Genomic DNA, 24439 nt, shown 5'->3' with positions numbered 1-24439 from the left:
TTTTTTTAAACAATAACATATTCACAATTTATCAACCAGAATTTTCTAACCTGTATGCACTATTCTTCTTCCAAAGGGGCTCACAATTATTTATCCTTTATTTATACTATGTCAATGTAATGAGAAGTGTATTATATTACTCTAAAGTTGGGCAATAAATAATGCAAGTAAAAAACCTCAGGTGCTTTTTCATAAAACAGCAATCCAAAATGCTAATTTTGTTTTGATTGAGACTTTAGAAGTCTCTTGGTTTCTGACTGTCCTAGTCATAACTCTTGTTCATTATTTTAGTTCATCAACTCTCTGTACTGAAAACAATGGTGCAGAAATTATTAACGGTAATACATCAAAGTACAACTACAGCAAATTATGACTTCATTAATGGCTGTCTCAGAGGCATGTGTCTAGTGGTACTAACTGTTAATGAAGTAGTGCGACCTAAAAAACAAAATCGGTCAGGTCTTTATTTTTGGGGATATTCTTCTTCATTGACTATTCCATTGTACATTTTAATTGAAATTACTTGATCATTGTTTCAAATCTATAAAGGGCCTCTGTGCCGTAAGTGAAGGCAAGGTATTTCTAATCTAGTCCAGATACCTCCTTTTCTAAGGTGACCATGATGGTGACTCACAATGCACTACTAGAGCTTCCCACTCCAGCTACTTACAACCCTGACCTAATGGATTGCAGTTGTGGGGAGAAGCCAGGCAGCAAACAATTCCTGAGACTGGGGAAAAACCTGTCATTAATAAAATGTAAAATAAAAAACAATACATTTATCTAACAATAGTCACAGGTGAATGAGCCCTCCCAGCGACAGTTTCAGTTAAGCATGTATTCTATGTGTTGCCCTTTTTGTAGTCCATTCCAGATTTCCATCTCAATAAGGTAATACAAGTTATAGATCCATGTGGTAGTTAGAATGAGGTAATTTTATTTTCACCTGGCCAGAATTTACAGTATATGTGTAGAGAATTATTTATTCTGATATATTTTCTCTGCACTTTCTCCTACCTACAGTCATTGTTCGAATTGCCTCTACTCCCATGTGACCTGTTTATTGGGTTTGTGTCAGATTCCCTTTCTATATTCCACTCACTCTCTGTTTCTTTACTTCACTGGTTCTTGTAATTATTCTACTTGTCTCACTGTCTTAATTGTCTACCTCTGTCCTTAGTCTATCTTTCTTTCTGAGTGTTCTTTATTTGTCTAACCTTAATGATTCACTTTCTCTTTCTTCATGTATCAATTTGCCGAAAAACTCCCTAGAAGTGCAGCAGCGTCTCACGGTTTTCAGACATTGGGGGAGGGTATATATTGTTGTCTTTATTCACTGGTTTTGTATATGCCTTGATAAAGGTCCCAAGCAGGACCGAAAGATCGGTATTGTAGAATACATTCTTTATTCCAAGTCCCTGTCTCTCTCTCTCTAATAATCATCTTCAGCCATCATCATTCTACTGCTGGCAGGAGGCCTCCCCAATGATCTTCCAGATATTTTGGTTGCCAGCCTCTCTTCTCCATCTTACTCCATCAAATTTCCAATTGTAATTCTCGCATCTTACTTTTGGTCGTCATCTTTTGATATCTCTTGGATTCTGGTCGAGTATTATCTTTGTATAACAATGGACATTATTTCTTGCAATATGTCCGGCTCACTGCCAATTTAATTTCTTCACCCTTGTGATGTCACAGACGTTTGTTTGCTTCTCAACCCATTCATTCTTTTTCCTGTTTCTTTGGGTAATACCCAACATACATCTCTCCATACTTCTTTGCATTGTCTGAAGCCTCTGAATTATCTTTGCATTTGAGGTCCAAGTTTGCCAACCATATGTGAGCACAGGAAGAATACACTAGTTCCTTTCCTACACTTTCTTCTTGAGATACAGTAGAATGTTCCCTTAAAATATTGTCTTGTTTCTGCCAAATGTGTGCCATCTCATCTTCATTCTCCTATTGATTTTATTCAAAGGTTTTCCATCCATTGATACTTGCAGGCTAAGGTAGACATCGTTTTCAGCTTCTTCCATTGAATTCCATTTATTTAGATATTTGTAGAGTTGACACATTTGTTAAACATCACTTTGGTGCTGCCACTTTACATCTTATTGAACTCCTGTTGCCACTTTCCTGCTGCTTTGAGGAAATTAGATAAGAATATGAGTGAAGCAAGACCAAAGTGATGTTGCAGACCGCTGCATAGGCTTCAATCAAACTCTGGGGATATGAGCAGTAAACTCTGATCATTACATTTTATATGATTTTGTTCTCCTGTCTAGTAATGAATTAACAGTGTACTTAAATCTGCCACCTGGAAATAATAAATGTACAACAAAGTCTGACATCACTAATGAGAGCACTGAAGATGCATTACCAAGGCATCAATAATTGAAAGCTTTCATCTGAAACACCCTGGAAATATGATCATTTTAATATGTAAAATATATTTATTTGATTTTAAAAAGTATATTTTCAAGGTGTGTGAGGCGTGTTTGCAGGGCCGCCAACAGGGTGGGTCTGCCAAGTTTGGTGTCCCGGGCCCAGTAACTCAGGGGGCCCTGCCACTCGTGGCTACCACCGGGCCGTGTCAGGAAAAAAAACCCCTGTGCTCTCCCCGAGTCCCCAGCACACTCCTCAGACCCCCCACCATCCCAAGGCCCCTACTGGCATCCCCTCGGCTCCCCCAGCCAGGCCCTACCACCCAGCATCCTTCCCGACCCCTCAGTCCCAGACCCTATGGATCCTTTCCCCTCCCCCTACCAGCATCCTCCAGGCTCCGCCGCTTCGGCTACAGTAGGGGCCCGGGCGGCCGGGCCTTAACCCGCGCTCTCCCCGAGTCCGCAGCCATGCTCCCCAGGTCCCCCCCCCACCATCCCCAGGCCCCCCCACCATCCCCAGGAACCTTCTGGCATCCCCACGGCTCCACCAGCCAGGCCCTACCGCCCGACATCCTTCCCCACCCCTCAGTCCCTACTAGGATCCTTTCTCCTCCTCTCCCCCCCCTTACAGCATCCACCATCCTCCGTGGTCCGCGTCTCCAGTTCTGGTGCCTTCGCCCAGTGCCCTCCCCAGCCAGGTGGCTCCTCAGACCCCCCACCGGCCGCCGGACCCCGCAGCCACCAATCCTGACCATCCCCAAGATATGCCTACTTTTTTTTATATGTATTGGGGGGAGTAGGGGTGTTTTTATATGTATTGGGTGGAGTGGGGTTCTTTATATATGTATTGTGGGGATCTTTTTATATGTATTGGGAGGGAGTGGGGGCTTCTTTATATGTCTTGGGGCTTTTTTATATGCAATGGTGGGGTTTTATATGCATTGGGGCTTTTTATATAAGGCATTGGGTATTTTATATATGCGTGTTATTTAAAAAAATGTAATTTAAAAATCTTTTTTATATGTATTGGGGAGGTGTTTTTTTGGGGGGGTTGTATGTATTTGGGGATGTGGGGGGTTGTATATATTTGGGGGTTGCAGATTTTTTTGTATGTATTTGGGGGTGGGAAGTATTTTGCATTGGGGTTGCTGGGGTTTTTTGGTATATATTTTGTGAGGGGAATTATGTGAGGGGGAAGGGAATTGAGTGAGAGGGGTGTATTTGCGGAAGAGGGGAGGAGAGGGGGGGAGCGAGTGAGGAAAAGAGGGAGTAGGGGAGGGATAGAGGGAAAGTGGGGTAACTGATGGAGGGGGGGAGTGAGAGGTGAGAAGGAGGAGAGAGAAATACATGGGAAAAGGTAGGGAAATCGAGGGGGCCCGCAAGGTGTAAAATGGGGGGGGGGGTCACGAGCTGTGAAATTGTGCTCGCCACAGTGCCATTTAGGTCAAAGTTGCGCCCTAAAAAAAAAATCATGGTAGGTGTGCTATGGGAGGGGTGGGGGGGGGGGGGGGGCTGCTCCTTGCATTTGCCCTGGGCCTCATGATTTCTGTTGGCGGCCCTGCGTGTTTGCAAATATCTCGAGATTCCTGTCTGTGCTATCACAGGCGAACTGCAAACTCGCAGCTTTACTGGATGAAATTGGGTATGTTTTCCTTATTTCCATATGGTTTTTGCAGATCCCTTGTAATTGCAAAGACAGCGCCAAATTTCTTTAAAAAAATAAAATAAAAGCTCCTATTGTACAGTTTGGACATGCAATACAGGATTAATGAATACAGCAAGATGCATATTTCACACAATAAATTTTTTTTTTACACAGTAATCAAAGAGGGAACATGTGGCATACAGCATGCTTTTTCCTACAGATAAGTCAGCTGCGGACAACAAAATGAAAATTAATCTTCACATGGCCCCTGACAGTGATAAGCATTATATAGACATCTATTTAGACAATATCCTTTCAAAGGATCACAAAAAGATATTGTACTGTACTTCACAGTGGGAGTAACTTTAGGGATTATCACCTAATGGAAGTGTTAGTGGTCTTTTGAGAATGAGGTACAGTATTTTAAGCATTACCATGCTGAGGGGTGAAATTGACTATCCTGGAATTTAGAAGCAGTTTTATATCTAAGCAGTGCTTAGATAAACAGAAAATAAAGGTTTAGAAGTAAGTATTCATATATTTTGCATTAAATACACATTTAAGCATCCATAACACACTTGGGTGTTTTTTTAAATGTCTACAGCAAACATCAAAATTGAACCAAAATGAGAGGAACAAGGGTTTTGAGGTGATGAAGCTATTGAGCTCGCAGAGGAAAAATGTGACTGTATTATCTTACTCTCTTTCTCTATCACTCACTTTGGTTACTTCTATTTTGTATCTGCCTCACAGATTAGATAACCATGTCACATATCTTAAAGCTTTGGAAATTAAGCAATGATGACATTTTGATAATTGTTGGTGGAACACTTCAATAAAGGTATTTTTTACAATCATTAACACAATGCATTTAGTTATGACAATCATCATAGCCAACAATAAGATGCTGAAAAATTGTCTCATTTGAGTTAAAGCAAAGGGATTCTAAAAAATATAATATATATATATATATATATTTAACTTGACCTGAACTGGTAGATCTCGCTCTTTGCCCACCCTCCTAGGGTGCCGGTAAAAAGAAGATTGACATTTAGGCTCAGAATCAACAATAGAAAATTGCAACTTCATCTCCACATGACATTGCAATTATCTTCTGGCCGTTGAGCAATCCTCACCATGACCATTTTGTGTCCACCAGGCAAGGTGCCGGTATCTCAGGTACTGGGGGGTTTGGGAAGTTTATGCGAATGTGGAGCATCTCAGGGAACCCCAGTTTAGGCAAGTAAAAAAATAATTTTATATATATACACATGCATTGAGCAGATGGGTCTGCTGCTTTAAATAATGATTACACATATGCATAACCAACTTACATAGTTATTGTGTGAATTCTGAGATGGCTCATCAAGCTGTGTAAGTTTATTCTTTCTATGAGATGATTGCTCGGCTATAAAACAAAGAACAGTGAATATGGATTTATAAATGTGTATCTTTGTCATTCTTTTAGTACATAATTTTTTAAACATGCAGGGAATAATTCAAAGATTACTGTAAAACTCCATTATATTTTTTATCCATACATCTTAAAAGTATATGTGGTATATATATATATATTTTAACAGATTTTAATAAAAAAGAGCAACCAGACTTTTAGAGAGGTTTACATTACAAAAAGATACCACTGGATACTATTATATTACAAACAAGAGGGTGATTGGGGACAAAACATATAGAGGAAAAGGTAACATAAACAAAATATCAACATATGCAGAATAAGGAGTTCCTTATTCCCACCCCCCCCATTTATTCAATCCCTCTATTATTTTTTATTCCCATTAGTGTCTCAGTATAATAGTGTCTAGAGAGACGGGAGGGGGGCAGAGGGGGTTATACTGTATTTATTGTGGGTGGGGGTAGGGGGTTAGTGATGGGGGCAGTTGCCCAGGAGAGGCTGGTTATGCTTCCTGGGGGGTCGGCATGGTAGGGGTTAACCCCTTTGATTACCTTAGAAATTACCTACCCCCCTTGGCCACTAATGTGGCCAAGGGGGGTAGGTACAGTAGTTTAATGTTGATATTAACCCCTTTTTAGCCAGCTAGTCCTGGAAACCCATGACTAGTTGACCACTTGGTCTACTAAATGGCTAATATGTACTGTAATGTATTTATAGTAAGAATATAGCACATATTCCATGCTGGTTTAGCTTATCTTGCCAATGTATATTATGTGCTGCATTTTTGCCTTTCCATATGTAGCCCCGGTGCCCTCCATGTCCCAGAGACCCCCCTCTCGAAGTGCCGAGCGGTCGCGGGGTGCTGCTGGAGGCAGCGACGGACCCACCAGCACAATGAGAGGGTGGGGGCCAGTGCAGTGCATGGAGCATTGCGAGCCTTGGGAGGCTCGGCGGTGTACCCGGCTAGCGGGGGCCGCCATTGGTACAGACTAGGAAGTTGTGGCAGCCCTTAGGGAGTTGCGCATGCGCAGTAGGATCGCACACACGGCCCCAATACAGACACAGCCTCCACGGGACGACAACTCCCATGAGGCATAGAGAGGCAGGCACCAGGTGTCTCAAGGTGGCCAATGAGAGACCAGGATTCCTAGACAGACAGATTGATACATTTTGCGGGTTTAGAGCAACGGCAGTTGGAGCTGGGAGCAGGAAGGGGAAGGACGGGTGTAGGGAGCAAGTGGTAAGGTTCCCCATATCCCAGGCAGACCCCAACTCCCCACTAGGTTAGTGGGTAATTAATAAGGGACGGCCCCAGGTTAGGGACCCTGCCCTTAGGTGCATGTGGTATGCAGTCTTGTCAGTGTCACGGCTGTCGGTGCTGTGAGGGCTGACAAGAAGGCATCGTGTGTGTGTGTGCAGCACGTTTGCTGCAGGTACCAAGTAGGTTGCAATGCATTGCTGCAGGTGCTGTGAGTATTAGTTAGCAGTCAGGACCGGGAAGAGCTAGGGGAACGGACTAGGCCCCAGATAGGTCTTCACTCCCCAGCTTGTGGTGCTACAGGGACAGGCCCTAGGTTAGGGACCCTGTCACAGTAGTACTAGTGTTAGATAGGGACACAGCGGACGCTGCGCTCCCCGAGAAGAGACTTGGGCTCAAGTCTGTGCCTAAGAGACAGAGACTATCTCCAGGGTGGGATCGCCCCTGGCGGGCCCCGTGCGAGGAAACATCGGATCAGACGGGATCACCAAGCGGCAGATCCTTTTTGAAGTCGCTTGCAGGCCCGAGTGCAGGAGCACTTGGCAGGTATCCTCCTATGTGCACCAACGTATCCTAACATATCACAACTACACATAGTGGCAGCGCTGACCACGGGACAAGGGGGTTGGGCTGTGGACACAGTGTAGGGATACACGGTGACTGTGGAGTTACTCCCTAGGGGGAACGTTATAAGTGTGTGCAATTGCCTGCATATATTAGTAAAGTGGTTATATACATTCCTGTGTATGTGGTAATTGTATATGCGGGTCCTGTGTAGGCAACCTTCTAAATCCCTAGAACCCTACACAGGTGGAGGCGCTGAAACCAAGAACATTCAAGAGGATTCACCCCAGGCTCTCACTGGCGGAGGCTCAGACCTCCTGTGAGCCTGACAGGTATACTGCACCACACCTGGTAACACATAGGTTTCCACCCACACACACGGTATCTGTGATTGGGATAGAGGGAATACCCGTTACACATATATATTGTGTAAAAAGGTGTGCTATTGGGTGTGACCCAATGGTGACCCCATATTGGACATGGGTGGCAATTATCTGAGGAAGGGGCTGTGTCTCCGAAACCTAATTTGGTCTGCTACAAGAATGAAGTAAAGCCTCAGCAATCTTTTTTTGCAACAAAAACTGTGTGCCTCCATCTTTGGTATGTTCTCTGTCTATGCCTTCAGTTGGAACATTGGGGCTTTGATGGGTTAGCCTGCACCAGGACTTTTATACTGTTCACCTTTTTTGCAATTAGTGTGCCTCTGCCTATCTATATAGTGCATATTGGATGTAGCATTGTGTATTTTTGTCTTTTGTTGTATACATTTGGTCACACCCAATAGCACTTCTTTTGACAAATGATATCATATGTTGTAATCAGAGCATGGATTAGTTTGGTTCCACAACAGCCAAAGGGCTTGCTACGAGCCCATCCCCATCCCTAATTGTTCACTTTTTCTCACCAAATGTCTGTAACACCTCCAGGCTCCCAACCATTGTCTCTGCAGGAACTTTAGCTGATTAAATCACAGAGTCCTCTCCATATAGATGACAGTAACAATGGAATATCTAATGTGCTTTCTTGCAGGGTTGACACACAAAGCACATTACAGAACAATGTTGATTCACTAAACTGTGGGATTGCATTTACAGGGAATAAAGAATACAGGCTTTGAAAAATACATTCTGATAGACCTGGAAATGCATTTACACATTCCCTGTTTTTCCCCAGATATTAAATACATTTGGCCAAAATAAGCCGTTAAATCCTTGTTTGCCGTAGCAGTTACTAACCACTTAGGCTAAGGCCCCGCTCCCAGAGTCAGCGCACCTGCACTGCTGACAGGCGGTGCGCTGAGATACACAGACCGCGATCTGCGGTCTGTAGGGAGCGGGAGCCGGAGCGGGAGGTGGGCGGGAGGTGGGAGGTTTGATCGGGAGGTGGGCGGGAGGTGGGAGGTTTGATCGGGAGGTGGGCGGTTTGACAGGGAGGGGGGGCGTGGCTTGAGCGGAGGGACCCGCTACTCTCCCCCCCCCTCCCTCCACGGACTCGGGCTGGAGCTGGAAGGTAAGTTTAAACACACACACGCAGGCACTCATTCATACACGCGCACACACACACAAAGGCAGGCACTCACGCACTCATACACACACACACGCGCGCACACACAGGCAGGCACTCACGCACTCATACACACACACACACACAGACAGAGGCAGGCACTCGGGCACACACACACACACAGACAGGCACTCACGCACTCATACACATACACACACAGACAGGCACGCACTCAGACACACACACAGAGAAAGGCACTCACCTGCTTTCACTCCACACTCCTCCCCGCTCCCCGAAGCCTCTCCTCCTCCCGAAGCCTCCCCTCCCCATTGGCTCACAGCCACACACGTCACGCGTCAACGCTAGGAAACACCATTCTCTGGTGTCTCCAGCGGCTGACGCGCTACAGCGTGTAGTGCTCTGTGCAGCCAGGGGGGACCGGGACCGGCTCGCGAGGATTCCCCTGCCGGTGGGGAACTCGCGACCCGCCGCCCGCGCCAACGAGCGCAGCGGGACCGAGGCCTAAGGTAGCCAAGGGGGATAGGTAGTGTATTTTGTTTTTGGTATATTAACCCCTTTGATTTCTGTGGTTTAACTTGGTAGCCAAAGGCATCAATGGAGTTAATGTTATTTATACCAAAGATGGTAATAATAGATATTACAGAAGTCTATGATAGAAATATTATTAATGCAATGGTGAAGCAGTTAGAAACACGTTATTAATGGGCGCGTTAATTCCTGCATCGCAACAATGGGTCAAATATCGCACCCGGTAAATTATTAACGCAATCTTGATGACATCCCCCATAAAATTGCTGCAATAAGACGTAGTATTTTTTGCCGGGTGCGATGTTAACTCTGTTAAGTATTCTTTAAAAGGTCAATGACTTCGATACAGGATATATGAGCTCAATCAGACACTAACTTTCATTTAAGTAAATGCCTTAAAATGAAGCAGGTCTGTGCCATAGTTAAGGTAGTGTAACTGTAAACTTGTTAAACATTGCCTCTTATTTTAGAAACGTTTGTTTGCAGTAAGTGAATTATAGGACTGCAAATGAAATAGTTGTAGCCTGTGTGTAAATAAAAAAAACAGTATTAAACTTCGTGATGGCCTCTAGCACCCTCCCACTTCCCCCCTTGTTCTGATCTGCCCTTTCTTTAGTCCTCTGATGGTTTTTATACAGTAGGCTGCCCAGAACTGTATTGCATACTAAGGGTGCGGTCTAACTAGAGCTATTATGTGTTGCCTTTAGTTCAGATCCTTTTCTGTGTATCTTAGTATCCTCCTTAGCTGCTTCCATACTGAGGGGTTTGATGTAATGTTAATGTTTAGTAGCACAGACAAATGTTTAGATATTTTAGTCTCCACTTGTAATTCCACTGTACATGATTATGACATGACATGTACATGTATATGATTACAGTGACAAAGAGCAGTCTAGAATACTTACCAGAATCAGGAGTTGATGTTTTTACAGAAAGCAGTTTAACACTCTCCTTGTTTTGAGCAGATCTATTAGAGTAAGGAGACAGAAACATGTATTATTTGTTCTGTTAATCATAAAAGTGCTCTGCATACACAGATCTTAACAGTACACAACAAAATACAAAAATACCCAATGCTACATCCAATATGACAAAAAATATATAGATAAATATTTAACTGATTGTCTTCTCATAAAGTAAGGGTCATTTAGTTAAACTATTTGGCCAAAGCGTTATAAGCCTGCAGCCACATCACGGCATGACCACTCTGCAGGTCCTAACACGACCTGTGAAAATTCTCATTAATCTCTGCATTAGAGGGAGAAATGTCTCAATAGATCTGCCCTGCATAGGTACAGAAAAATTTGCTACTTAAAAAGTGGGGAGGTATGAGCTTAAACCCTGGGAGGAGGGTCACTAAACTCCAAATAACTGTTAACGGTTAACAATTTACTAACACACACAAACCCTCCAAGCTCTAACTACAACATATGATATAATTTGTCAAAATAAGTGCTATTGGGTGTGACCAAATGCATACAACAAAATACAAAAATACCCAATGCTACATCCAATATGCACTATATAGATAGACAGAGGCACACTAATTGCCAAAAAGGTGAACAGTATAAAAGTCTTAGTGCAGGCTAACCCATCAAAGCCCCAATGTTCCAACTGAAGGCATAGACATAGAACACACAAAAGATGGAGGCACACAGTTTTTGTTGCAAAAAAACATTACTGAGGCTTTACTTCATTCTTGTAGCAAACCAAATTAGGTTTCGGAGACACAGCCCCTTCCTCAGATAATTACCACCCATTTCCAATATCGGGTCACCATTGGGTCACACCCAATAGCACACCTTTTTACACAATATATATGACTAGCTGAGAGACCCGGCGTTGCCCGGGATGTAAATGCGTAATAGGTAGTATTATTTATAACTCGTGGAACAATAGGTGAGTATTTGTTGTAAAGGTTTCGGGGGGGAGAAAGGGGAGCGGGGGGGGGAGAAAGGGGAGCAGGGGGGGGGAGAAAGGGGAGCGGGGGGGGGGGAGAAAGGGGAGCGGCGGGGAGAAAGGGGAGCGGGGGGAGAAAGGGGAGCGGGGGGGGGAGAAAGGGGAGCGGCGGGGAGAAAGGGGAGCGGCGGGGAGAAAGGGGAGCGGGGGGGAGAAAGGGGAGCGGGGGGGGGAGAAAGGGGAGCGGGGGGGAGAAAGGGGAGCGGGGGGGGGAGAAAGGGGAGCGGGGGGGGAAAGGGGAGCGGGGGGGAGAAAGGGGAGCGGGGGGGGAGAAAGGGGAGCGGGGGGGGAGAAAGGGGAGCGGGGGGGTAGAAAGGGTAGCGGGGGGGGTAGAAAGGGGGGGAGAATGGGGAGCGGGGGGGGGAGAAAGGGGAGCGGGGGGGAGAAAGGGGAGCTGGGGGGGAGAAAGGGGAGCGGGGGGGGGGAGAAAGGGGAGTGGGGGGGGGAAAGGGGAGTGGGGGGGGTGGAGAGCAGTGGGCATATGTATTGTCATAATTTATGTATGGGCATTTCCCCCCCCTCCTCCGTGCGTCCGTCCCCCTGCTGGTTCGGCTGGTGGCCCCCCCCCGTTCCCCGTGACTCCCCCCCCCATTCCCCGTGACTCCCCCCCCCCCATTCCCTGTGACTCGCACTCCCCCCCCCGGCGCCCCCGATGTGCCGTCCTGCTGAGTGAGGCGTGCAGGCGGCTGCAGGAAGCGCCCTGTGTGGGCCTAAGACTCGCGCTCCCCCCCCCCCCGGCGCCCGCTCGATGTGGCGTCTGGCTGAGCGGCGGTAGGAAGCTCCCTGTGTGTGTGGGCCTGAGGCTGAGGCGGGACGCGCAGTGGGCCTGAGGCTGAGGCGGCATGCGCAGTGGGCCTGAGGCTGAGACGGGACGCGCAGTGGGCCTGAGGCTTAGGCGGGACGCACAGTGACTTACCTGAGCGGGTGGTAGCGCCGGGGAGGTAAGGGAGCGGCTGGGGTAGGAGGGCCGCGCTTCCCGTACGGAGCCAGTGCAGGACGGTGCACGTGAGGGGGGGGGGGAGGGGGGCGGACAGAGGGTATGTGTGTATAGAGCTGCTGTGTTGTGTGTGTGTGTGTGTGTGTGTATAGAGCTGCTGTGTTGTGTGTGTGTGTGTGTATAGAGCTGCTGTGTTGTGTGTGTGTGTGTGTGTGTGTATAGAGCTGCTGTGTTGTGTGTGTGTGTGTGTATAGAGCTGCTGTGTTGTGTGTGTGTGTGTAGAGCTGCTGTGTTGTGTGTGTGTGTGTGTATATAGAGCTGCTGTGTTGTGTGTGTGTGTGTGTATAGAGCTGCTGTGTTGTGTGTGTGTGTGTGTATAGAGCTGCTGTGTTGTTGTGTTTGTGTGTGTGTGTGTGTGTGTATAGAGCTGCTGTGTTGTGTGTGTGTGTGTGTGTGTGTGTATAGAGCTGCTGTGTTGTGTGTGTGTAGAGCTGCTGTGTTGTGTGTGTGTGTGTGTGTATAGAGCTGCTGTGTTGTGTGTGTGTGTGTGTGTGTGTGTGTGTGTATAGAGCTGCTGTGTTGTGTGTGTGTGTGTGTGGGCCGTCACTCCGCCTCAGGCCAATGAGAGGTGTGCGGGGGCGGGCGACCCAAGGGACCAATGAGATTTCCCCTAGGGACACCGGACATCCAGGCAGGCAAACATACAGTGCTTTCACTAATATAGTATAAAAGATAATATAGTATAAAGATGTGGTGGGTGTTCGGGTTAGAGCTTGTAGGAATTGTGTGTGTTTACAAATCTTAACAGAACTGATCATTTTCTCAAGTGAAACAAAAACATTATTTCCAGTAAAATTATCCAGTGGGTTAAAATGAAAGCACATTAAAAGCAATATTCAGCAATAAACTCAGTTAAGAGCATCTTCTTTTTGTATTATTTTGTTCATTGTAAGTTTGTCAGAGTCTGTCACAAGATTCAATTGTCGTAAAAAAGCTTTTAATAATCTTTTGGATATTGCTTCAATAAGTTTCAAACCACGTGATGAATTATATGGTTATTTCACTATTTTCCCCATGTTGCAACGTAGCATCTGAGCCATACTTATTTTTGACTTGGACAAAGAGGGTTGGAAAAGACCCGAGTGACAGGGGATTATTACTGAAGATGTATTGCTGCAAAATTGAGACAAAACCAGAGCAATAGAATTGCTGGAGATTAATTAAACTCATGCTGCTTTAAATGAGATTTCTTTTGTTTGTTAAACACGGTGGCCTGTGTAGTACGATTATAAGTGAAACAAATGTGTGCACCAACATTTTATTGCTTAAAAGTAACGTTGACAAAAATGTGCATCCGATGCATGAAGAGTTCATACATATGACACAATTTGTTGATTGAAATTATTAGTGATGCATTTCTCATGTTGACGATCAGGTTAATAGAATTTAAATTAACAGAACTATCTGTATTTGTCATGTATAATTAGTGTTTTTAAATATCAGTTATTAGTGTATAACTACATCTGCACATATTTGTCCTTATTTGTATGTAATTCTCAAATCTCTGTCCCCAGGGTACCGCGCTGTGGAATATGTTAACGCCTAACAAAAAAAAAAGCAATAATAATAATAAAATACAATTTTCAGTTGATACATAGTGACATATTAATAGTCTTTTACGCCATGGACGATTTTGACGCACTTTTATTGATTTTGTGGCGCATCGAAATATATATTTTTTTTAGTACATACCATTTACATTTGTATGCCAAGCGCTGCCAATTTCTGTGCGCCAAAACAAATGAAAACAAACAAAATTTATTTTTTATTTTTGATGCAGCTGGTGCATATGGGGAAATTTGGGCTTAGTACTTACTCACCCAAGTGCATTTGAAGTTCAGTTTTGCACTGATTCTGCTCCAGTTTTACTGCTCGGAGAGCTTAGTCAACTAGACTCCTTGAGTTTCATGCAATGGAGCACTTTGTTGTGACAGGTAAATAAAGATACTCACCAAAACTTTTCTACAACATATCTTAACAGAATTATGGCAAAAGCTTACTTACGTTTTTGTTCCCGTGTGCTGTACAGCTGAAACAAAACACATTTTTAGAAGTCATTTCAGTTGTGTTTTTAAACAAATCTGAGCTAACATAGGCAGTAATGCGACGGATTTCATTATATTAATTCCTGAACATTATCCACAGATGTAGTGTGGAAAAAAGAAATCATGGTTTTATGGTAGCTTGACCTTTTTTTTTTTATATCACAATGAAAATAGCAAGAGAATAAATTTATTACAGTAAGTCCAACAAAGGATTCAGTTTAGAAAATGCAAGGAGTTTGCAGTGAGTAGTTTTATAGTTTAATCAGCTGGAAAGTGAAGTAGCGTACATCTACGGCAGTGGTATTGATTCTTAAACACATTACTTTATACAGCAATCTCTCTCCCGACAGATGAATCAACAAGAATGGAGGTTTCATATCATAACTCAAATGTTGCCGTAAATTTTTCAAGTGACCTGTAGATTAATCAATTTGCAAAGAAATGTTATAGTTTCAATTCTTTAATATTTTATTGATTGAAATGATGTTAAAATAGTGTTGTGCAAAAAATAATAATAAACTATATATATATATATAGCTACAAAGAAAAAGTGACCAGCGCACAAAAATGAAAAAAAAAACTGGGTGATATAATAGTAATTTAAATGTGAAAATACATTTATATTTTCAATTTGTCCTTGTACTGTTTATTTTCTCTTTTACTATATGAGGTTTATTTGTGTCTGTATATTATTAAATTGTTATACTTTTGCAATTAGGATTATGCGATTATCTACTGTTTTTTTTGCATATACATATATATATATGTAGCCCGGTTCTCCCTTTAGCTCTCCTCACCTCCGCTGCAGACGGGTAGCCGGTAAGGGCGCCGCCATTTTGTTTGTGTGCTCGCGCACGCAGAAAAAGTTTCGCGCATGCAAATGTTCCAGCAGCCCCAGGGGCTGCACAACACATGACACAGTACAGCCAATAGGGCGGCTGGAATCTCCTGAGGGGAGATTGGAACGTTGTTGGAAGTGTGAGCTGACAGTTAGGAGAGTGGCAGTTGGAGCTGGGACAAGGAAGGAGTAAGTTTTATGTGCAGATGTCAGTAGCATCTGCACTAGGCCAGATACCCCCTATTATGCCCCAGCTAGGTCCCGACTCCCACATAGTTTGTGGCTGCGATAGGGACTTGCCCTCAGATAGGGACCCTGCCTTGCTTAGCAATATTAGTGTTACGAACACAGGGAGACGCCGCACGGTGGCTGCGGCCTGTGGTCCAGGACATAGATCGACCTAAATTAATAAAGACATTGTTAACGGTGGTACAATCCACGAGGGACCCACCCAACATAGAGGCGGAGGCTTCGCAGTATCAGCATCGGATCCATAAATCCCAGCATCGTTGCATCAGCGATCCCGGGTGTGGCATCACCCGGCAGGTACCCAACGCATCAGTGCCCCAACTCAAACACTATAGAGGGGCAGCGTTGTCACACACATCTTGGGTGGAGGAGGGGAGCATTGGAGGGTACGGCCGTGCGTGGTATATATATATATCCTAGGTTATTTATGTTCAGTAAAACTGTTATCTTTCATAAGTGTGTGTTTCATTGTATGCGGGTCCTGTAGCGGGGCTATTCTACATCACAGAATCCTGTACAGGTGGAGGCGCTACCGACCGAACATCGACTCAGGTATACCCCAGGTTACCATAAGATTTGAGTTGAATTCTCTTTAAAGTGAAGAACATTTAGTTTAATTATAAATGAACAATAGCAATTAGATGAATTTAAGATTTCAAGGTGAAAGTAAACAAGGATACACACCATTATAGTCAAAGCTGCAGTTCAAGCTGCCGTTTTAAAAAATGTATTTATATTTTTTTCCCATTCAATTTGTGCATCAATACAAACTGCACAATGACAAGTGATTAGCTAAGCTGCAGATCGATCCGTTCTCCTGTAGTCGATCGCTGGCTCTTGGTTATTTAATTAAGTTCTTGCACAGCATTGTGGGCAATGTAGTCCTAGAATATGACTGACTGGGCAGTTACTAGATTCAAGTGGTGTTCCAATAATGTAGTTGCTGCCAGAGCACAGCCAACCGACAACCAAACTTGGAAAAAAATCAGAAAAATCCATGGCAACTCAGAATAAACATAAGGTTATTGCAAGCTGAAAAAGATGGACTAGATGAACGCACCTACGCGTTTCATTTACATTTATCCTGTGTTGCCCTGGATTTTTCTGATTTTTCCCAAGTTTGGCTGTCGGGTGGATGTGTTCTGGCATCAACTACATTATTGGAATCTCAGCACTCCAGGCTGCACGCCTGGATGCTACAGGATTGTCATTGAAGCTGACAGGTAACGGGCCAGAGTGCCCTGTTACACACTGCTCTAACTGAACTGTATATTGTTTATATGATTCTGTGTTTATTGTTGTGTCTCAACTATGTGGTTGTCAGGTGGACACCACTAGACACATATCCCTCTCAGGTGAATACTATTTATTCCTTATTGGACAGTATACTAGCACCTGGACATTCATGAACAGAAATCAACAAGCTTTGTTTATAGAACTACATGTGATTTTTTGAGCACCACTCCCTATATTACGCAATCTAGATTCAATTGGTGCACTGCTAGAGTGAGGGCGGGGCTCAAGAAAAGGAGCCTATGAGAAGGGGAAGGGGGCTGTCACTTTAGAAATGCTTTCAACATTAGAAACATTAAAAATGTCTTTAAAACATTTTTTTTAAATGCTACAAGTATTTTCTCATAGTACAGAACTGATTTTTTTTTTTAAACACACACATGTAGGATATTGCTTGAACTGCTGCTTTAAAGTACCCAGCAAATAAAATCACACCACTCCAGAGCAAGTAATTAGTACATTTTGCGAATTGCTATATATTTGATATAATTAAAAAATACATCTGTATAAAAACTGTTATTTTAGGCTAATTTTCCCTTTACTACTATTACAATCATGACACAGCACATTGTTTAAAGCAGCAGTTCAAGCAATATCCTACATTTGTGTTTTTTTTTTTTAAATAAATCAGTTCTGTACTATGAAAAAATACTTGTAGCATTTAAAAAAAATATATAAAGAAATGTTTTATGTATTCTAATGTAACAAGCATTTTTGTTTCTAAACCATTTACAAAGTCACACCCCCTTCCTCTTCTGAGACAGGCTCTGGCTCTTGAGCCCTGCCCTCTCTCTAGCAGTGCACCAATTATACCTAGTGCCTGCCTGGTCACATGATATTCCCCACAGAACTTCGTATCCTGGGTACTTTTGTGCAGCCCTAACAGTGAACGGAATAACCCCCGATTCGGCGATCGATTACAGGAGAACGGATCGATCGTCAACTTAGCTAATCACTTGTCAGTGCGCAGATTGTATTGATGCACATACTGAATGGATTTTTTTTTTTTTTTTTAAATGGCAACTTGAACTGCAGCTTTAAAATCTGGCCTTATATGCTGTGTTACTTGGTATACCATGCTATTGCATTTATTAGTTGTTTCGTATACAGTATACACCCATTGTATGAATGACAGTCAAAAACCATCTTACATACTCAACAATGTATTCCCAGTTGTCAGCTACGTGACAATGCTGTTCTAAAGCCCTTAACCCAGAGGTCCTCAGCTCCAGTCCTCAAGACACCCCAACATGTCAGGTTTTAGGGATATCCCAGCTTCAGCACAGGTGATGCAGTCGAAGACTGAGCCACTGATTGAGTCACCTGTGATCAAGCTGGGATATCCTTAAAACCTGACCTGTTGGGGGGGGGGGTCTTGAAGATTGTAGCGGAGAACCTCTGGCTTAACTATAACAAGAGACCTTGCCAATAATAACAATGCAATGAACAAATATTGTGTGTGATTGAGATACAGTCAGTTAAATAGTTTTGCTTCTTTTACACCGCAGATGACTATCATACTGAACTGTACGGATACCTTTTATCTGTTTTTCTTTTGCAGGTTAATAATAACACATAAAACCATTAGGAAACTTTGGATGAAAAGCAGCACAAGTAGTAACTAAACGCCATCGATGCATTTGCCCACATCTGACAGAAGGTGCAAAAATATTCTCGCCCAATATATTTTTGGTTTACTTAGGTGTTACATGTTTGGTAGTTGATATACTGTATTTTAAATGTTGTAGATATATGTTTTAATTTGAAAAACAATTCTCTTAACATGAAACTAGACACAGTAATGCAGCAAAATAATCTTGGTGGAGCCAAGTATACAGAATATTTTTATTTTTTATTTTTTTAAAGAATTGAAAGAATGCCTTGTATCAAAACATCTATTTCTCACCTAAAATTATTAGATCCATCTGTTAGAAAGTCATCATTAATTTTCGTACATTTGTGCGTCATGTTCATACATATGAATGCATTAGGAATTATTGCGTCTACTTGCATCTTTTACGCCAAGAACAAGTAGACCACAGTTTTGCCGCATTTTTTGACACCCAAACGTGGTGCATACTTGAATTGTAATATTACATATATAATATACATATGTGCGCTACAGACAATCTCTAAACGTCATCTCTAACTCCAGCCCTAGCATCATTTTTTTCTCTGTGAAGAACACCATATAAAAATGGTTTCATGTATTGGCGCACAGAGATGCACTAACTTGCTAATCTTCTGTGCATCTGTTTTATTACGGAATCACTTGTAGTGATACTTTATAGCCTGCTTGATGTTTCAGGAAATGTATTCGTACCTGGCGTCTTTCTTTGGCACATCTTACATAGGAACGCCAGGATTACTATAGAAACGATCACACCCAGAGCAATACACACTGCTGTCCAAATGCCTGCAAATATAAGCAAAAATAATGTTGCATAAAACACTTATTTTCCAGATTTCACTTATATCCTACTGCCTGTCTTTAATTAAATGATCGTCCATTACAAAAACTTATGGCATTGTGCATAGACAATGTCAGATCTCAGTGGTAAATGAGATAAGAAAGAAACAAACTGTAGAACCCATTTACCACTAAAATTAGATGAATTGTTCTACCTATCAACCTTGCAACCTTGCAAATTGCATACTTAAAGAAATATTGTGAGTATAAACCATAATTATTGCTTATTTGCTAGATATGATAAAGATCCAGCTAAATTCTGGAAGGTTATTCACAATATATTCCAGCCTTCTAGCCCTCAACAACCAAGTAATATCACTAAGGAGGATATTACTCTGACAAAGGCCCATGACATTGCAAATGCATTCAATGATTACTTTGAGGGGTGTGCTACTAACTTATTAATGAAACGCAACCCAAACCACAAACATGAACCTCATTCTGAAAGTACCCCTATAGCCACAACCTCTCCCAACACTGCTCACAGTTTTCAATTTGTCCCAGTATCTGAAGAGGAGATTACACAAGCGCTCCTCAAATTAAAACTAAGCAGCCAATGTGGACCTTATTTACTGCAATCTAAGTTCCTAAGACTTGGTGGCCCAGCCATTGCCAAACCAATTGCTTCCACAGTCAACTCTATTCTCTCTGCAGGCCATATCCCTAAGAAAATGTAACAAAAAAATGGTACTGGGCGCTTCTAATAGTGAACTAATTACAATAATAAAAGTGATATAAAAGTGATATACAGATGTGAATTACAAGAAAATAAACAAATATATATATAGTGAATAAAAAATCCTTCACCAAATGTGAAAAAATATATAAACAGCAGCTCTACACCCTTAAAGGACTGTCCAGGTCCAATGTTCTTGCGATGTCTTCCAGGTGGGGGGAGAGCAAAAGGAGGGGGATAGGGAGTGATCAACTAAATCAGGCCTGCACAACTTCAGTCCTGGAGGGCCGCAAACAGGCCAGGTTTTCAGGATATCCCTACTTCAGCACAGCTGGGTCAATTAGTGGCTGAGCCACTAATTGAGCCAGCTGTGCTGAAGTAGGGATATCCTGAAAACCTGGCCTGTTTGCGGCCCTCCAGGACTGGAGTTGTGCAGGCCTGAACTAAATCATACGAATTGTGATGTAAGTAAATGATATGTATAATCGATAATTATCAAAAACAGTAGGAGCAGCTGTGAATTGAAGTGAATCAGGGAAACAAAAGGAGTACAAAAATGTTTGTGCTCCAAAAGAAAATTCACTTGAGTGCACACTACTAATGTTAAAATGTAACTTTTAATACATTCTTAAAACATATATTACCGTAACAATAAATGTAAATAACCTTAAAAATAGATTAAATAATATGCACGTATGCAACAGAGTTAGCCTCATGTATAGATAGATTCCAGTATAGAAATACAACTGGAATCTGAGAGGCTAAACAATTGTGTGTTCTCTTTCTTTATCATACCCTCGGGAGGTACACTCAACATTTATGGACCCATCTAGCCCACCAGATACACAGATTTAATATCACCATTATCAGAGGGCTTCCACTACACAAGGGCTCCAGTCAGAGAGAGAAGGATCTCTGACACATCTGTTACCATTCCATTTATTGTGAGTGAGACCTATTTAGAGATTACTGTTTGCACATATTTTTTATATGGTCTGCACTATTATTTCTTCCACTTTTTTCCCTGCATATTATCTGAAGAATTGAGCACTCCCCCCACCTGGAAGACATCGCAAGAACATATCCCTAAGACCTGGAAAACTGCCAGAGTTGTCCCAATCTTAAAAAGTGGGGACAAAAACACTGTCTCAAACTACAGGCCAATCTTTCTTCTCCCAATACTATCCAAAGTCATGGAAAAATGTGTTCACTCCCAATTAAGTGATTACTATACCAAGACAAATTTCCCAAGGCAATTCCAATCTGGCTTTCGCCCCAACCACTCCATGGAAACTACCCTGCTAAAAGTTTGCAATGAGATCTAGTGTGGAATGGAACTGGGACAACTCACTGGTGCAATATTCTTAGATTTTGCATAGGCTTTTGAAACTGTTGATCATGTTATCTTGCTTAACAAACTCCAGAGCTCTGGAATAGGGAAGCATGCTTTAAACTGGTTTCATTCCTACCTATCAGGTAGATCCGAACATGTGTCCATCTCAGACTCTAACTCCAACCCCTTGGATATCACCTGTGGTGTCCCGCAAGGCTCTGTTCCCCTACTCTTCTCAGTGTTCATTAATGATCTTCCCACAGCTTGTAAGGAACCTTCCATACACATGTATGCAGATGACACAAACCTATATGCACACAGCCATAGCCTCTCCAACCTTGAACACCACATACTTCAATCTTCAATTGTGAATGTCTCTGTTCTCTCCAACATCCCCAATCCCCACTGCACCATTATTTATACACCCCTCTCCCAACAACTTCTATACCCCTCAATAAAAAACACACACACAAATCCTCTATTCACACCTTCTATCTACTCCTTCCCACTGCTTTGGATCTCCCCATAGCCTGAAGTCACACATACACATCTGATCCCACTCAGGCGTCCCTGCCACCTCTTCCCCTGTAAATGGTGTTAACCTTTTCATTTAATACTGACCAGCCTTAAATCTCACCCCACAAATCAAGAATCCCAATAGCCTGCACTCATGGCTATTGTCCCACACTCAGTCACTCTTACCACACATTGTGATCAAGCACTGCCATCTACAGCACTTACTCCCTCACCTACTGTCTGTAAGTTTCCCATTAAACCTCTTAGACGGTAAGCTCTTCGGGGCAGGGATTTCCTTTCTAATTGTCTGATTTTGCTGCACTTATTGTATAATTATAATTCCCTGTACTGTATTCTTTGTGAAGCGCTGAGTACACTTTTGGTGCTATATAAATAAAGACATACAATATAATCTGACTTTTTGAGACTTGAAAATTGGATCTCCCAAAATAAGCTGTTTTTAAACACTGACAAGACTGTAACAGTAGTATTTGGGACCAAGGTTAAATTTTAAAGCTTCCAATGACTGCGCTCCAGATCAAAACCAACGTTAATACCACCCTAACTTCTGTTACTAGTTTTTAATACTTGGGCATATGGTTTGACTCCCATTTAACATTTGGGATGCACATTGATACCCTGACAACCAAAACCTATGCCAAAAAGGTGTACTTTATAAGAACAAATCCTCCCTAAGGGCCTCATGCAGAGAGCAGCGCTATTTAGAATTGGAGAGGGGGAAAATTTTTAGCTTTTTTGGAGAGTTTTTTTCTCCATATGCAGAAAGGGCAGAAAACTGCATTTACAAGCCTTTCTGCATATGGAGAGTTTCAACCAGCGCTATGAGCGCTGTTGAAACTAGTGGGGAAAAAATCGCGTTTTTTTTTTTTCCCCTCCACCGGCCGCGGAGCGCCAGCTGCTTGGTGGAGAGGAAAAATGTTGAAAATCGCGCCATTTTTTTGGCGCGAACAGCCACTAGATGGCGATTGCGGCTCTCTGCATACGGCAGAAAAAAAAACTGGAGAGATTAGAAACTCTCCAGCCGCGCGGCGAATTTCAAGCAAAAAAAAAAAAAAATGGCGCTTTTTTTTAAACTTGCCTTTTCCGGCGGTTTAAAGCTCCATTTTCGCCGGCAAATGGCGAGATTCCTTTTTGCGCTGCTCTCTGCATGAGGCCCATAGTCTGCTGGTCAGAGAGCGTATCGCACAGCAAATGCTAATGCCAATTATCGACTATGGGGACATAGTATATGGCTCGGCACCCCAAACCCACCTTAGCAACCTTGACACCCTGTACAATTCAATATGCCGTTTTGTTATCCAATGCAACTACAACACACATCACTGCGATATGCTCAAATTACTAGATTACTTTCTGGGAAAGCTACCTGTCTATCTGATAAAGCTCCTCACCCCTACCCCTTGCAGCACTTATCACCTGAGATCAGACTCCAAAAGACTGTTCATGGTCCCAAAGTTCAGCAAAGTATCCAGCCGCTCCTCCTTCTCTTACCGTGCACCCCAAAACTGGAACAACCTACCAGAAACTCTCATATCCACCACCAGTTTAAGTTCTTTCAAAACTAAAGCTGTCTCCCATTTTAATCAGGTTTGTAACATACTGTACGCCTATAATATATATTATCTTTAACTGTGCACGCTTTGTCTTGTATATGATGTATAGTAACACGAAATCCAGGGGGAGCATAGGGAAGAAACACAAATAACACAAATAAAACAGATCTAAGTGCAATGGGAATGGGAATAAGGAAAATGAGTTTCCAAAATCTTGGCTCCTGTAGGGTGGCTACTTACAAGATGTAAGAGTCAAAACAGCAGTGTTGACAATCAGTCAGTGGTAGATGTTAGTGTGGCAATCATCACTATTTCACTTTTTGTGTTATTTGATTGTCTTATTCACTCATTAGAAGAGTTTATATTATTTTTTTCCCTTTAAGTATAGTGACTACCCTTTTATCTGTTTGCGCCTTTTTTCACTTTATCACTATACCATTGAATATGATGTATACCCTGCTCACTTATGTAACTATGTATTTGTAACCATGTATTATTTGTCTTAATTACTCTGTGCCCAGGACATACTTGAAAATGTGAGGTAACTCTCAATGTATTACTTACTGGTAAAACATTTTTATAAATAAATATATAAATAAATATATATAAGGTAACAATATGTCATTTATAGGGTAACTTCAAATTCATTGCAGGTACAGTTACACATTTTTAGTCACTTTTTGTAACATTGGAAATCTATATATACAAATTAATGTATTGTATGGGTCGAGCCTGCCTTTTAAAATGTCTGTAATGCGTGCATTGTTATTTGTGACAGGATAAAACAGAAAAGGTTGGTGTAAAGTGAATGAAAACACTGTCTGGACAGCAGTATTTGCCTGCAGAGGCGACCAGGAGTGAGAGCAAACCTGGGAAGTTCTAGGGGGGGGTGGCGGGGGAAATGGCTAGGGAGAGAGGAAGGCAAGGCATGAAAGCATAGCTTGCCCAGGGAGGCAGGATGGCCGGGCACGTGAGCATAGTTTGTCTCTGGAGGCAAGCGTGTCAGCAAAGCTTGCCTAGGGAGGGAAAACATCTGGGCTCATCAGAGCAGCTTGCCTAGGTAGGGAAGATGACCGGGTGAGTGTACATTAGATTGCCTGGGGACGACTAGGAGCTAACCCAGGAACAGAACAGAAGGTGCCGGGTACGTGAACATAGTTTGCACGGGGAGA

The 24439-nt window shown here is 42.8% G+C and overlaps 1 protein-coding gene across 2 annotated transcripts in view; it reads right to left on the bottom strand.

The window, feature by feature from the left end:
* The window catches only part of EMCN (endomucin), a 131520-nt gene that overhangs the window by 3070 nt on the left and 104011 nt on the right, over positions 1–24439 (bottom strand). Inside the window, exons 7-10 of one of the 2 annotated variants that reach the window (XM_075609167.1) lie at positions 19022–19114; positions 14278–14302; positions 10223–10284; positions 5364–5437 (exon numbers count right to left, since the gene is read on the bottom strand). In XM_075609167.1, the coding sequence (XP_075465282.1) occupies positions 5364–5437; positions 10223–10284; positions 14278–14302; positions 19022–19114 (254 nt within the window). The remainder of the gene's footprint in view (positions 1–5363; positions 5438–10222; positions 10285–14277; positions 14303–19021; positions 19115–24439) is intronic. The other variant, XM_075609177.1, reaches the window with a different exon arrangement.

This window comes from Ascaphus truei, chromosome 1 (assembly GCF_040206685.1).
Source record: "Ascaphus truei isolate aAscTru1 chromosome 1, aAscTru1.hap1, whole genome shotgun sequence".
NCBI lineage: Eukaryota > Metazoa > Chordata > Amphibia > Anura > Ascaphidae > Ascaphus > Ascaphus truei.
The sequence above is the reverse complement of the archived record's forward strand: the minus strand, read 5'-3'. Positions and strand labels throughout refer to the sequence as shown.